Source organism: Manis pentadactyla, chromosome 7 (genome assembly GCF_030020395.1).
Source record: "Manis pentadactyla isolate mManPen7 chromosome 7, mManPen7.hap1, whole genome shotgun sequence".
Classification (NCBI taxonomy): domain Eukaryota; kingdom Metazoa; phylum Chordata; class Mammalia; order Pholidota; family Manidae; genus Manis; species Manis pentadactyla.
Genome location: NC_080025.1, coordinates 53,704,840 through 53,721,519, shown reverse-complemented (window position 1 = coordinate 53,721,519; position 16,680 = coordinate 53,704,840). Strand labels below are relative to the sequence as shown.

The 16,680-nt window shown below is 40.2% G+C and overlaps 1 protein-coding gene across 3 annotated transcripts in view; it reads left to right on the top strand.

Annotated features, from left to right (window-relative positions):
• Positions 1 to 16,680, top strand: part of POU6F2 (POU class 6 homeobox 2) — a 475,695-nt gene that overhangs the window by 98,777 nt on the left and 360,238 nt on the right. For all 3 annotated transcript variants that reach the window (XM_057504392.1, XM_036918925.2, XM_036918926.2), the window contains exon 2: positions 9,345 to 9,516. In XM_057504392.1, the coding sequence (XP_057360375.1) occupies positions 9,351 to 9,516 (166 nt within the window). In that variant the 5' untranslated portion in view covers positions 9,345 to 9,350. The remainder of the gene's footprint in view (positions 1 to 9,344; positions 9,517 to 16,680) is intronic.

The following is a 16,680-nucleotide window of genomic DNA, read 5'->3' as shown; positions in this document are numbered from 1 at the left end:
TAAATGCAAATAGAATCTGAGCTGTATTCTGATTAAATCCTGATGCCCGTTTGAAGCCATCAGATTATGAAGAATGCATGAATATAGGGTATGTGTATGCAATGTCGATATTGCTGTATAACCCCATTACCAAAAGACCAGGTCTAGATGAGCCTGGATTGAACTCGTATTGATGCTTTTTCACAAAGGCAGCAGAAATGGAATTGATGGTGCTATTAGGTTGTCAATACCTATGTCTCCCTTTTTTCCTGGATAAGTATACACAAAGCATCATCCATACAGGCATTTTAACCTCTTGGGGCCAAAGGAGCTAGAGAGGTTCAAGGTGATGATCTGGATGGGGTGTATCTAACTGCACACTAGATGCTCTGTAGAAGTCCAGAGTGGACAGATTCCCGTGGGATGACTGATCACTATGTTGTTAAATCAATCTACAGATTTACACTGATGAAAGCTGTTTTGCTTGTTTGTGTTTAAATACAGCTGTGTCTGATGCTTTGATTTTTCACTGGGGTCGTCTCTAGAGGGTAAGTATAGTGAGGAGGGTGTGGCACTCATGGTGGGACTAGGAGACAGAGACCCTAGATGGGCACCTGACAGGGGAGAAGGAGATGGCACACTTATCTTAGGCTCAACAAAAACTGTGCCCATTAGTACACATTTAAATGAATTTCTTTCCTCTGATACCAAAGCAAATCAGGCTTTTTGCAGTCTAATTGTATCCTTTCAAGACTGTTCTGGGCATTCACCTTTACCAAATATCCCTTACATAAATTGTTGGAGTGTAATGGGGACAACAAATAATGTAATCTGCCCAGGGCATCTTCTGAACAGGAACTCTGGACCCTATGCCACCCTGTAATGTCCTTGCCTGTTCCTAAGACAGAGTTATCTAACTATGGGTCAACACCCAATATAGTGGCTATGCTGTAAAAAGGCCTATGTGAAATTTTGTATACACAACTTTTGGGTTTGTTTTGGTAGATAATAGTAGCCTGTCGTGATTAGAGATGGGTGAGGCCTTGCTGCATCCCCAAAGCCTTGCTACCTGGTTATAAGGAAAATCAGTCCTGAGACCAAAACCTGCCGTACATACAGGTATTTATTAAGTGCAATTTCATTAGCAAAAAATCCCCAAATAGTCTGTTGAACCTGTCTGAAGTCCTAAGTCTCTGTCATTTTAGGTGAACCTAGCACAGATTGCATGGAAGGTTCATTAAGACAGATATGGCAAGATTCTAGATGCAAGATCTGTTTCTTTCATGGTCAGAACCAGGCAACTAGAACTCTCTGACCCCAAGACTAGACGTGGGACAATTTGAGGATCAGGCCTTAGGCATCCAGTTGGCTGTGGGTTGCTTTTCTCCCCAGGCCTGCAGTTTGCAACAGGAGCATATGTTGGTAGTAGATGCTGTGGTGTGCTGACCACACTCCCCCTTTAGGACCAGTACCCTTATTTCCCAGCTGCCAGGGATGTGGGCTAAGGATGGCTCACATCTGAGTCCTTCCCCAGGAATTGCCTTCACCTGAAGGGAGCTTTTGCCCAAGGGGATGAGTGACACAACTTACTAGATTCTTAATATTCTCTGGTTTCATGCAAGGGTAGGGAATGTCTCCAAAATATTTTAGCCAATACATATATCTTGAATTTGACTAATTTAACCAAATGAGAACTCCTTTCCAGCCTCTATTAATGCTGGTCGATAAGTCATTAATTTCACTCTGCAGATAAAATGAGAGTTCCTATGGCCAGGATTCTCACCTGGCCCTGGATGACTAGCTCACTGCACACCTGTGGGCAATACATGACTGTTGACTCTATATAAAGAGCTCCGCCCAGTGCTCTGGGTACCACACGGTGGCAGGGCTGTAAGGCTGCAGGAGAGCAGAACAGAGGCCCAGAGGACAGCTGTGTGGGACAGCTGTGCAGACAGAGGGGCCCAGAGGATGGCTGTGCAGACAGAGGGGCCCATAGGATGGCTGTGCAGGCAGAGGGGCCCAGAGGATGGCTGTGCAGACAGAGGGGCCCAGAGGCAGAGACTGGCTTGCTGCACACAGACTCATTCTGAGTGAATGGGATTCTAGTGACTGACCTGCCACCTGGAGATAAAGTTGAGTATAACCCTTTCACCCCAAGAACATTTTGCTGTCAATTTCTTCGGTCACATTGAAATAGCGAACTTGCCCTGGGCTGAAACCCATTGGCAAGACAACTCAAAGTAACTTAAATTATACTAGTTGGCAAAATGCAGTGTGAGGAAGTGGTGGATGGCAAACGAGGTAGCTGAAGGGTCTGTGGTGGCCAAGCCTGGAGGGGGCCTTTTGGTGAAATGCGGGAATACTTACTAAGGCAACAGGCTGAACCTAGGGTGGAGCTCAGAGGTTAGAAAACCTTTTCTGTGAAGAGGGAGAGAGTAAATATTTCAGGCTTTGCAGCCATAAGGCAAAATCTGGGCTATGCTGAGAAAGGGGCATGGCCTCTGAGAGGCAGCTCCCTCCAGGCAAAGACAATTCCTGGGAAGGACTCAGCTGTGAGCCATCCTTAGCCCACATACCTGGCAGCTGGGAAATGAGGGTGCTGGTCCTAAATGGGGAGTGTGGTCAGCACACCACAGCATCTACTACAATATATGCTCCTGTTGCAAACTGCAGGCCCGGGGAGGAAAGTAACCCACAGTCAACTGGATGCCTTAATGTGGGAGGCAGTGGGTGGAAGGTGGTCTATTGAGGTAATACTTTCTATCTTTCAAAACAGATTCACACACATTATCTATATTGCCTTGTGGGGAAAATTGAAGTTCCTATGGCCAGGATCCTCACTGAACTTAAACCACCTGGTGATGTAACTGGCCTGCTGCTAGGCTACTGCTTCCACACCCTTAGGCAATAAGTGGTTATTGACTGAGTCTCCCTATGAAGAGCTCTGCCCAGTGCCCTGGGTGGAGGCAGAGATGAAGGAGGATTACAGACCTGCAGACTGTTGCATGCAGATGTAATTCTAGTGCTCGACCTATCGCCGAGTGAACAAGCCAGGTGATAAACCCTTTCACCCCAAGAACATTCCGTGGTCATTCCTCGGACTCACTGAATCCATAGTGAACTTGTCCGGGACTGAAACCCATTGGTAAGACATACCTCAATCAAGTCTCCTAATATTTCTCCTGCGATATATAAAGCCACATTGGTATGGAAGCCAAGATGGAAGAGATGGTGATTCCCTCGTGGTCATGCAGGGACTTACTGCTAAATCAGGGAACACCCAGGGGGTTTCCAGGAGTCTCTCCAGGGCTTCATTCCCTAAATTCAGCATTTATTTTGAATTTTGAGTGCCTTGCTTCATTTCACAAAATACTCATTTATTCTTGGAGAAAGGATTAAGTAAGATTTCAGCCATACTAACAGTAAAGTGGAAACAGGGGAAACAGAGAACAGTTGGTAATACTGAGTTGAGGAAGGAATTCAAGTTGGGATAAACATTGTGCTGTGAAAATATATTGTGGGATAATCAAGGATATATACATTTAAGCTTTGTAATTTATTATGGGATAATCAAGGGTGTGTTTAAGCTTTTTTAAGCATTACCATGTAAGTTAATTGTAATGCAAATTTCCATCTATTGAGTATTTGCTAAAAACTTAGGATTTTCTGCTCTTCTCAAAACCATTTTTGTTTGCAGGTTAGGAAGCAACATTTAAAATGAAATAATTGGTGGTAGGTAAATTTATGATGTCTTTAGTGTCTTTGGATTTTCATTAATTTTCAAAATTTCAACAATAAATATCTATGCTTACATTTGGGCTTTATAAAAATAGAATATGGCTTTATTTCTAAAAGTCAAATGGAATGTCTTTTTTTAAATTATTGATAGAAAGAGGAAATGTTAAGTGGTAAAAAAACAAATTCTTTGTAACTTGAGAGAAACATTCTTCAATGCATAAAATATACTGAGAACTAACCTACTTAATAGTATTTTGTAATTGATAAAAACAAGATAAAAATTGTTTTTCATCATGACTAAGGCAACAAAATTCACACTTGAAGTTTCCTTTTCCCAAACCCATGAAGCTCTCCTTTCTTCCTCCTAATTATTTGTGATTTGGGTTTTTATCTCTTCTCAGTGGGAGAAATTAAATATAAAATAAGATGCTGCCTTTGCATCTTAAATTGGCTATAGGTAACTTATTGTCATCTTTTTTCTAAATTGAAATGTGGCATTTTAAGTGTGAGTGTGTGTGTTGGGGGGGGAAGAATCCAATACATTTTTTTCCTTATAATGATATAATTTTTCTATTGAATTCTATAAATAGATCTGTTAAGTACAACTTTGCCATACTCGGGCACTTTGAAAACAAATGAATTGTTTCCTTCAGTTTTTAAGGAAGCCTGTAATAAGCCTGCCTGTCTTATTTACATTTTCCTCAAAGCCCTTCTGATTGGCTGTTTCATAGTTGGTTTGTATGTACATAAAAATATGCTGGACCTGGTTCAAGTTCAGTTTGGAAGGGAGTGGGTATATCCATCGCGTGGCTGCCACTGGATGCGGATGCTTGGCTGAATTAATAATCTTGCTATCTTTAGTTTCTCTAACTATAAAATGAGAATGATTAGGCTTACAAAAACTTTGGTGGATAAATTATTGCAGGCTTTTTAGCTGAATTATATCTTTGTTTATCTGGTATTATTTTTAACAGCCCGGTAGAAGGCCACGTTGGATTGTCCTCTGACCAAGGCCAAGGAATACATGGGAACATACTTATTTAAAATTATATTAAAGGATATCAGGAATTAGTAAATGATGAGAGCATACACAGTTAGTATATACTAAGCTATATAGTATACAGTATATAATTGTGTAACTCTTTGTATATAGTCCATAACTGTATTCAAATAAGCCGCAAGAATATTAAGCGGATAAAAGTTATTGGAATGTGGGAAGCATTGGGTAGATGTGTCCTTGTTGATGCCTTCTAGCTTCTTATTGCTGAATTGTTAACAATTAGAGTTCTGATATACATGTAATCTACATGGGGACATTCTAAAATGAGTTTCAAAAGCACTATGTCTATTAGATAACATGATAAAGATTTTAAGAAGGCCTTCCATAGTCACATAATTTGGGGAAATACTAGGCTAAGCAGAGTTGAATCATTTTCTGTCCTGGGAAACTTACCTGCTCTGCTGTAGACATGGGCATGATTGCAAAACTCCTTTATTGTAGAATATCTTTTGGGACAGGTGTTCTGCAGAATATGCTTTGGGAAATACTGTTTGTTCCAACCTTTTCATTTTCCAAATAGGAAAACTGAGGGTGAAAGGATGGCATAGGGATTTGCTAAGTTTGTGTAGGGAGGTGGGCTGAGTGCAAGCCCAGATGTCCCGTCCACTACACCGTGTCACCCCATGGAGCTCAGACAAGCAGTGTCAGAGAAGTGCTTCATTCCTAGAGTCTGAGGGGAAGAAGATAATGCACACAATGCCCTGGGAATCAGTTCTCCAGGTTTCACACACTCTCTGGTCCATAATTCAAGTTCTGGGAAACCCCCGGAGTTTTTAAGTCCATGAGCCTCTGGGTTTTCAACCCAGTGCCTCCTGTGCCGTATAGAGTGGCTCATTTCTGGAAATGAATCCTCTAGGGTTCCAAATACAGCCTCACCACTTAAGAGCTGTGTGGCTTTGGGTCAAGTCACTTAGCTTCTCTGAATCTCCATCTTCTTCTTCCCACTTCTTCTCTCACCTTCTGGCCCTTGAGTCTCTGAGGACCCTTGTGCGTGTCCTATGTGCGTGTCGGCATATGCCGTGTCCTGTCCTTGCACATACTTGCCACTGTTCCATATCGGAATAGTCACTTCTTTCTGGCAGAGTTGATGAGCCAATTGCAGAGAATTTCCAAGTTCTTCAACTGCAGTTGGGACAATTTTAGATTTTTAAGTAAGAAGTCTTCAGAAACTCTATTTTTTGCCTGCACTAGCTGCTATTTCTATTCCTGTCTGATGCTGCAGAGCTCCTTGTACATGTTGAAGGTGCAGCTCTTCTACATTCCCACCTATATTGGTGCTTATAAGAATTCTTTCTTCTCTCTGGTAGAAAGGATTTTACCAGCTGCCATCACTCTTGGCAGGGAGAGAATGACTTCCAAGCCAAGTGCTGCTTGAAAGAGGCACCTCCCCCATCACTTATAAGACTGTATTCAGTGGTTACTGCTTGTGACACATTTTCAAATGGACCCCCCAGTGGCTGCAGCTGTGATTAAAAGCTGTCTGCTCTCTGCCTCACTGGGGATTTGCTGTTTAACCATGTCATGCACATATATATGTGGGCTACAGCAGCATCATGGAAATCATAAAGTGTTTTCTAAGATGAAAACTCAAATGAGTACTTGAATAACAAACTCCTCCTGAATTTTCTAAGCTCAGGTCATTGAGAGGCACTAGTTGGAAACCTAGCCATGCAGGAGGTACATAAAAATAATTTAAAGAAGAAAAGCTAGTGGTCAGTGAATATATACCATCTGCCAGTACACTGCACACATCAGCCAGACTGAACATCTTGAAGATTGAAATGCATTTGAAATTAGCAGCTACATTTCAGCAACTCTGAGTCAGGATTCAGTTTGGCCATTCACAAATAAAGTAAGAACAGAATATTCTTGAGAGACCACCCAGATATTCACTGGTATGTTAATAACCGTGTTTGGCTTATTATGCAAGTAGTAAGCTCTATTCTAAATATAAATTTACCATGAACACTACCTTAAAAAAATGCCCAAATGAGCAGTGTGGCCTCAGAGACTGGGTGCCTCAAGGCCACAGTCACACCTCTTCCTTTAGATTAGAGTGACTGAGTGTTCAATCTTCTATAAAGTAAAGGGAATGTAACTAGAATTTAAACCTGGGTTCTTTACTTCCACTAAGGAATATACTTACCCAAACCACAAGGTAAAGCCGTGTTCCCTTTCCTACTCACCCCACTCTGGTAACTGGATCAGAAGAATCCAGGCTTGTATTCTTTCTTAGATATATAGAAAAGAAATTTGGGGGAAATTTGATAATTTCGTGTCTCCTTTCACTGGTCCCTGCCTTCCCCTGCACCCCCAAATTTCAAGCACTCCATATCTCCGCAACCAAACACGGTAAATGAAATGCTAATCTGTCAGCAGCACATTTAGGCTGACAATGCTGTGAATCGACCACATTGATTACATTGATTATATTTCACATATTTACACTATGGTGAGACAAGCCTAATTTATTTTTCTAAAGAGTTCAAGGTAGGTCTCACCATTTCAGAGGGGGGAAACAATGGAGAAATGTTTGTGGTCGCTATCTGCAATAATCTGGTGCTGACAGAGAGTAGTATTTTATTTAGTAATTAACAGTGTAAAGGGGAAAGGAGCTGTCATGTTGGTTCTTAAGCTGGGGAATGTGATGAAAGATGATATCTGCGATCTCATCCTTTCCACTTGTTTAGGATTGTCAGGATGAGAAATGTCAGCATTATGAAAGCTCGGCTCTGCTCTTGATATGATAAAACCCTTCAAAAGCCAGTCTTTCTCTTTCCCTCATCCCCCTCCTTTCTCACTCTCTCTCTGCACTTGCTTTTTTATTTATCCTGTTTTGTTAGATGGCAGAAATATAATTCTTTTCTTTCTTCCTATTATAAGCCACCATTTTTGTTTTATTATATGTTTCACAACCCCTAATGCCCCACTGAAAATTACCTTGTTAAATGACAGTGTTTCAAAGCCATGAATCCTTTCCACCATTCCCTCAGAGGTTTGAAACAGTCAACAGACTGTAAAGAATAAATAATAAAAAAGTATCGATTATTTTGATGACTGTGAGATTCAATTAAGTATTAATTTTGCCCTCCAGTGGACCTATCAAGGTATTCAAAAGGGAGGATTCGGCTCAGCTAAATGCGAGCTGAGTGCTTCAGCCTTAAATAGGGAGAAAATGTGTTTACCTACAGTATTTGAAGAAGTGCATTGATGCACAGAGTCCAATATTTAAGTGCTGTGCAAATTAAGCCCTGGTGACAGTGACATTGTTTTCAGTGGTATGAGTATTGACTAAAGAAGTGCATTTGATGACAGCTTAAACTATTTGTATTGATTAACATTTTCATAGATTATCATGTGTCATATCAAATTCACTTTTCAGGCATGAATACATTAAAAAAAAAATCACCACAGGCATACCACCACCAATGTAATGATGGGACAGGAGCGCATGCCACCCCACCTGCTCCGGGGCCGGTCACCTGTTTCCTGCTCAGGAACCATTTAGGCATGAACTTGGCCATAAATAGCTCCCAGATAACACAAAAAGGGGACTCCTTGCTTTTCTTTTCCTTTTGCCTCTGATATTTGTGCCAAAACCATATTGTGCATCTTAGTTTGCAAATGGAATAAAAGGCTGCCCTTGGAAAATATTTTTGGTCCTAAGATGCCCTCCTAATGAGTTGAGGAAAAAGCAGATTTGAATTATTGGGGTGGGGGGGAGTTTGCTGTTTTTTGGAGGGGATTTTGGTCTTCCGTTTTCTTTAATGCTCTGGGCGTCTGATGCTCTAGGTATCCGAGTTATTGAACACAGTTTGTAAGTATTTTTCCAATTCCTTAAAAAAAATTTAAATTGGTTTTCATATATTTTGTTGTGCCTCTTTGGCTTTCAAATGTTCAGCGGGTTTGGGGTCAGCTGCAGTCCCAAATCTGGGACCAGCGGAGTCAACTTCTAAGGGCGCTTATAGAATTTACATGAGAAATCTCTCTTTTAATCCATTGAAAGCGTTTGGAGGATTCTTTTCTCCCTGTCTCTTTTCTCTGCTCTGGGGATAGGGTTTAATTGCTTCTCCCCCAGGGAGAGGGCTTCTTAAAATAGCCTGGGGTTCCTCCATAGGGTGCTCCTTCCTTTTTTTAGTGCGTTGCTCAAGTACAAACCCCGCACTTCCTTTTTTTCTTACTGCATTAAAGACGGAACAAGGTGTAAAAACATTCTCACAAAAGCACATGCCACAATTAAAGCTGGGTTGGTTAGGTTGCTTTCAAAGAAGTTTTTTTTTTTTTTTTTTTTTTTTTCTCCTTCCCTCCGAAGCCTCCTGAATCTCTCACATGCTAGTTGAGCTTTAATAGGGTAGGGAGTAATGGAGAACTCCTCGGATCTGTAATAGCTCTTCACTTGACTGCAGCCAGCAATAACAGCGGGAGCAGCCAGAGATAAGAGAGAGGAGAGAGGGAGAGGGTGTGTGTGGAGAGAGAGAGAAGAGAAGGGAGAGGGGGAGAGAGGACACGCACACTAAAGCTGCCACTTTTTTTTTTCCTCCCCTTCACTCTTTTCCCCCCGTCCTAGGATCCAATGATAGCTGGACAAGTCAGTAAGCCCTTGCTGTCAGTGCGGAGTGAAATGAATGCGGAGTTGAGAGGTGAGGACAAGGCTGCTACTTCAGACAGCGAGCTGAATGAGCCCCTGCTTGCGCCTGCGGAATCAAATGACAGCGCGGACACTCCCAGCAAGCTCTTCGGTAAGTCTGTCTAGGTGTTTCATTGCAGTCCGACCATGTCGTCCGGAAGAGCCATCACACCCCACCTTCTTTCTCCCCGTTGTTCATTCACTTGTCTTGTAAGTGCTAAAGAGGAGCCGGGCAGCTCGGCGGGGCTGAGCCCCGGCGCCGCTTCGGGCCGGCCAGGAGGGGAGCCTCCAAACTTTTCCCAACAAGGAACTTCCTCGCTGCCCCCTTTGGTTTGACAGATTGTGCCAGAGTCCCCAGGCTAGGAATGATTTGCAAAAAAGAAGGTTTTAATAATAATCAGGAAATCAGTTCCATGGCGAGAATTGGTTAACATTTATTGAATAAATATTGACTCGGTTTCGGGTTGCTTCGCAGCCTTTTGTTAAGGGGAAGGAGAGTAAAGAGTTATTATCTGTAGTCAGAAGACAGGAGAGGGGACTGAAAAAATATCAGTACAAGTCATTCTGTGCCAGGTAAACAAAGGTGGCTACGGGAATTGCTCAAAGAAATAACATTTTGTAAGCACAATTAGAATGACCAGCTCTTCTCTTTTTACAAGGGTGATGAGAAAGGAAAATAGGTCCTTTGCATTCCGCCCCTACCCCTGTCCCCTAGCATAGGTGTTGATAGCCTCGTCCTAACTTGAAGGCAGCTCAGGACCTTTTAGGAATCCTCGCTTCATAAACAAAGCCAGAACAAGCAGAGTGCCACTCCAGCAAAGACATCTGTCATTCAAACAGATGACACTCTGTAAGTCAACTCAAGCAACTGTGATTTCTAATCAGAAAGGGAGCCGGTTGTTGAGATGTGTGACTGAGTGATGGATGGTGATAGATGTCTCTGCTGGAGAAGCATTTTATGAGGTAGAGTGAGTGACATTAGGTTTTCAGAACAGTTGCTCCTGAAACACTTGCCTTTAATTATTTTCAAGTGTTTATTTACTTGTACTACTACACACACACACACGCACATATATGAGATACACACTAACCTGTTCATAATAGATATATACTAACCTAATATTACTGTATGTATGTACCAAATCTCTATATATCTGGCAGAGAAATGCTTGGCCTCAGGTTTAAAAAACACTCGTATGCCTGAACTTCAAAGAAAACTACATCATTGCCTAGGCTGCTTTGTTAAGAAAGTCATTAATTCAGTTAAAAACATAAGTTTTTTGTTTTTTTTTTTAACCTATAGAAAGAAAACAGCTTTGATAGTTTGGCAACTCTAGGCCAGCTTCAACAGAAGAGCTTTTCTCTGATTTTCAATGCTCACCCGATCAAACATGAGTGGGGCATTGCAGAGAAACTTTGTTTCAAATTTTCTATTGGAAAACCAGTTTTATAGTTGAGTATAATAGATTCCAGTTTCAAGAAATTCTGTCATATGACCCTTTCTTTGAAAAGCAGCAGTTCCACCTATGACATAAATTTTCCATATCTAGGCATTAAGGTTTTAGCATTTTCACTCTAAAGAAATATTTTGTTGTCGTCTAACTTTTTATCTGTGCAGGAAGAGTTATGTCCTAAAACACTCATTTCATTTCAGGGGGTTAGTGAGAGAAGTCAGATAAAATTATAAATTACAGCAAGGCAAAAGCCATGCTCTAGCTTCTTGGATGTTGAGGTTGCTAACAGAAAGCACTTCAACTTGTAAAAAATAATCAGTTGTGAGCTCAACATAACTGCAGACAATAGATTATTCGTTCCTAAAGTTTGCATGCATGTTTTTTTTTTCAGATTAACCAGTAGAGGGCTAATTTATTCGTACTACTAATTTGTACTATTAACATGTATTTAGATTTTCCACTGTTGAAAATTGTCGCAGATTTTTGTGTCATCTCTTACCTATTTGCACATTAGAGAAATAAGCTTAAAAAAATTCCAGAGGGTCAGAGAAATTTGAATTAGACGTTCACTGAAAATACACCTTACGTAGAACCTTTATGGGGAATACTAAGATATCATAGTTTAGTTTAGAAATCATAGTAGGTTTCAGAAGGTGCTCATCCTCATTCTGCACTTCTCAACTTTGGAATCTGTGACAGAACCTAGGAAAATCTACATCTTGTATATGATATTCCTTATGTATTCACTTAATTTTCTGTGGTCTCTAAGGGTGCTTTTCAAACACAATGTGGCTATATCCCAGTTTCCGGTTAGGTAAAGAAGAAATCAGCAGATGAACAGTTTTGAAAACTTGAGGAAAGAGTTGGAGACGAGGAGACAGTAGGAACAGAATGCATACTGGGAGGAAATCCTTCAATGTGCCCTGAAGTTTCCTTAGCTATTGGGTCCACTACACTCTTACCTTTTAATATTCCAGTTTATGTAACAGACTAAAACTTTCTGGATTAATTCTCTCCCAGAATTGTTGGCAACTTTGGTGACACTTAATGGGTAACAATTTCATGAAACATTATTTCTTTCATGTGAACATGTTCAGGTTTTTCATTTTTATATGTAATTTTGATTACACTCTACTTGGTAATGAAGAATTACCATAACTGAGAGCATCCAGGTTTCTCTCTAAACAATGCTTTCCTACCATACTCTCTCAAACCATCATTCTTGTAGCATAGACATTGTACTATTGAAACCTGTGCTTCTATAATGAAAGGAGATTAGAAAAATCATGTGCATCTTGCTAATGTCTCCTTTTGTGGAGAGTCATTAACCAACTATGGGAGACAAGAAGTGCTCAGTTTTTTATTGTGCCTGAAATTTCAATATAAATGGGTTTCTTTGGAGCTTGTTACCCTTTCTGTGTCTTGTTGAAATTAGCAGTCCAGAGGACAAGTCTGTTTCTCTCGCAGTATGGCATCTTCAGCCCAAAACTGCAGGAGAAAGGCTAATACTGATGCCCTCTATGGATAAACAAAGGAAATTCCAGGAACCATTGGGTCTTTTATGCCTCTACTTAAATTGCACCTCTGCACTTAACAGCATCCAAAGGGAAACATACCGTGCAGAATGTTGCAGTGCTCAGAGCAGCTCAGAATACCAGGAAGAGGAACCAGAAACCATATGCTAGCCTAAGTAGAAAGTTCAGAAAAGGGCCCTTGTGTTTTATAAAGTAATTACATCAGAAGTAACATTTTGCTTAACTTGAACAGCCATGGAAACTTAAGTACACTTAGGAGAGATGAATTCACATTTCATTGAGAAACATGTGGTTAGGTAGTTCTCTGTGATATCATTAAGTGGTGCATTATTTATTTTTGTTAAAGCCCGTAGAATAGCCTTCTCTCTCAGTTCATAACTGTATTATGCTAACCTCTGGGCCCTAGGAAACAGTATGGAGAGAACAGACTTGCTTGTTTTCAGAGAATCTGGCTCTGTATGTCAATGTGTTTCAGCTGCATGACTGATGAGTGATATCACACAGGGCCAGTCATTTAATATGTGACTGGTGATGTACATATTCGAAACCACTCTCAAAACTGGCCTTTGGCAAACAATCTTTAAGGTAAGAGGTTGCTGTGTTTCTCTAGTGACGTTTATGGCGCTCGTGTCAATGTGGTGCTTCATTTTAGTTACGCCCATCAAGAATTCAGTGTTCCACATTCAGTCAAGTTGGATGCTAAAATTCAAATGGTAGTATCAACAACTTGGTCAGGAAAATGGCCACAGAAAGGACTGAAGTAATATATGTCCCTAGAAAAATATCAGTACTAAAGTTCTCCCATTCAGTCTCTGCTGAAGAAGTGAGACCACATAAAACATGCCCTAAATATTGTCCTCCCATATATATTTGAAATTTGGAAGATGATTTATTAACAGTGTTCCTCATGGGAATAGTTTTTATTGTTTCAAGTTAAACCGCATCATTGCTTTTCTTAAAGTTCCACCTGCCGGGGTGTGTGGGTTAGTCTGTGGCTTACTTGTCAATTATACCACAGTGTATGTGAGTTGGGCACACAGCTCTCAAGCCTTGAGATCAGGTATAAACAAAAAACCATTTATAAACCTTGTACCTGAAGTAAAAATTAGGGGTTGGCTTTATCTTAGGATATTGTGTTTTTTCCAAGTTAAAAGAAATTGCATGCAATGATACCTGGAAGAGTGAGTATTTCCAATGTCCTTTATCTGTGAACTATTGGAAAAGGGTTGAAAGTTGGGTCGGAAATTCTTCCTTGCTGAAAAATGTATATCTATAGGGTTTTTCTCTTCCTGTCCTTTTTTGTTATCTTTTTCATAGAAACATGCATTATAAGATTTTTTTTTTAATTGCCATCCAGTTTGACTTGATTAGAATTTATGGCAGTGGAGTCGGTTTCAGTGACAGAAGGATAAGGGACTAAATTGTCTGTTACCCCTTGAGACAGTGGTCTCTTCAGGTCAGAGTGGAGGTCATTGGCAGGACATTCTGGGGATGCCCTTTGTGGGGACACTGCCTCTGGCCTCTGCACAAGTGGAGGCCTTCACTGTGGCAATACTGTCTTCATTACTTTAAACATCTCTCTCAGGTCTCAATGCCTTGGATATTTATAATAGTCTGATAAAAATATGCTGGAGCCAGCAAACAGAAGGATTCAGCTGGGAAGTGATGAGGGAAATTCCCTAGAGAAATATATTTATTTAAAATATGCAGCATGCCTTATATTTTTTAAAGTTTTGATATTTTATCTATTGAAAACTCATACTATTTTACTGAAAAAACTGTGTTCTGTTAGGGAAATATCAAAGATGTGTATTTTTAAATCAGTTAAATGATTGAGAAACGATAAACTGTTTCTTTAAACAGTTATTTTAAAGAAACCAGTAGAAACCTGTATTTGTGTAAGTAAATTGGATGTACAATAGCTTTAATAGTCAAATGAGCCCTTGTCACGCCACACTCTGCCTACTGAGGGGAAATGCACATTTGGATGCATTTCTGAATATTTAAGAAAATCTAATGCACCGAGGTATTTCTTTAAAAATCCCAGTGTGTGTTCAGTCAAATTTAGTTTAATCTCCACCCCACCCAGAAAAACCACTATAAGACTGCATTGATAAATAGCATTAAGGTGTAAGTTTTGAAATAAAAAGAGATTCCATAGAAAATGGCACTGATGTTCAAACTTTCCCCATATCTATTCATTGAGCTGTGGCTCATTTCTAAGTGGCACTTTCATGGAGGACAGCGCACAAAACATGGCAGTAGAATCAGTGGGGACTTAGCACCTTTCTCTTCTGTCTGCTATGCCTGGGGTCCTCAGGCCAGACATCTGTTTAAACAAGGAAGTTCAGTGTTGCAGTGTCTGAGGACGCTACTACATGGTGACACCTCAGCAAATCACAATGTTGATGTGGTTTTACAGTTTTTCTTTTCTTCATTTAGACGGCTATAATTCTTAAATTTTGTTGTTATGGTTAAATGGTCCTATAAACAATTGGAAGTAAGACTATTAATTTGTACCTCCCCTCTCCCTGCCAAATGATCCCGTTTTAGTCTTTTCAAGGTCTTGAATGCCTCTGTCTTAAAGGTTGTATGGCATCATTGTATTTTTGTAGTTCGCCCGGCTCAGTTTACGTCATAATTAATAAATCGAGGTGCACTCCAGATTCCAGCTCCAGGGCTCAGTGCTTGAGTAGATCACCTTCTTCCTCATCTACCTGAACAAAATTGCCCCCCTCTTAAAAAATGAGACTGAAGTGACTGTTTTAAGTGGATCTTGCCTGTTATTAGACAGTAAACAGCTCATTTGTGAGAGCACTGGGACTTTGTTTGATTGGCGCTCTTGCTGGTTTATGTTTGGGGATTAATAATACATCAGACATGCACACATTAAAAAGAAAGTAGCTGTGGAGGAGGAGGGGTGGACGGCGCAGGTCCGCTCTTGGGCTGCTGCTGATTATTCAGACCTTCCCTGGGAACGGAGACCGTCCAAGGAGTGGTCACATTTGGCAGATATGCACCTGGCTCCACTTAACATGTTTCTTGATTTTCTTATGCTAAGGAAAAAGATAGCAAAGTGTTTATACCAAACTGGCACCCTGTCAAGGGGCAATCTGTGTAAAGTTTCCTGCTGTCAGGTTAATAAATTTTTAAAAAATATCCAAAGACAGAGGTAGCTAGAGAAAGCACATAGTAACAGTTGCCATTCTCCAGTAGATGGGTTTTTCTTTAATATCCAATGTGGCTCGGGAATTTTCTGGTTTGCTGTCTTCCTAGAGTCTGTACTTCGCTGGTGTTTTTGTTCAGCTTTCTTTTTATGAATGCCATTTCAGCCCCTTTAAATGTTTATCCTTTGAAATTTCAGATGTCTTTTCTTTTCGAGGGAAGTAAGTGAGCATAATTTGTTTCAATCTGGTATTTTACTGCTGACCATATACTTTCGCACTATAAGCCTGAACGGGATTCTAAATCTGTCCACATTGGATCTTTCTTTGGGAATACCTTCAAGTAACATTTATATTAAAATTCCCTTAGAATGGAGTATATGGGCTTTGGGAATATGCAGGCTTCTGATAATGCTGTTTCTTAACCAGGTTGATCTGACTCAGTCTTGTGAATGTAAACTCTCACTTTCTGATTCCTCAAGTCAGATTTCATAAAAATATGAAACAAGTGTGGACTAGTTTGGTGACATTTCTTACTCTATGCCTTGACATTATTGTGAACTATCAAAAAATGGATTAAACCTTTTTAGTGTGAACACAGAGGTTAGAAAGAATAACAGAGAATCCCTTTTATTTGAAGAAAGTTTGTCATTGTCAGAGAAAAGGAAATTAACTTTGTAAGCATTCAAAGATCATTTTTTGAAAATGACCTACTACAGATGCACAGCTCCTAACATCTCTTTTTTAATAGCTGCTACTTATTTTAAAAACATGGTATGTTATGTGAATGCCTATACTTTCTTTGAGAATTTAAAAGAAATCCATGCTCCAATTTCTCTTTCAGTCACTCCTTTGAAAGTGCTTTCAAGGTCTTACATGTGGTAAGACTATACTGTTTTTTAGGTTAATTAAAAAAATAGCCACCTGGAGCAACATAACTAATACAGTCTAAGTCACTTTTATTAGAGGGCTGCACTGCCATCAAAACTATTCGAAAATATGGGGAGAAAATGATCAGATTACAATTAGAGAAACTAAGTGATATCATTGTATGTAAACTAAAATGCTGAAGAAGTTTCCTATACTGAAGACCATTTGAAAATGGGGTTCTGTAATGAAGCCT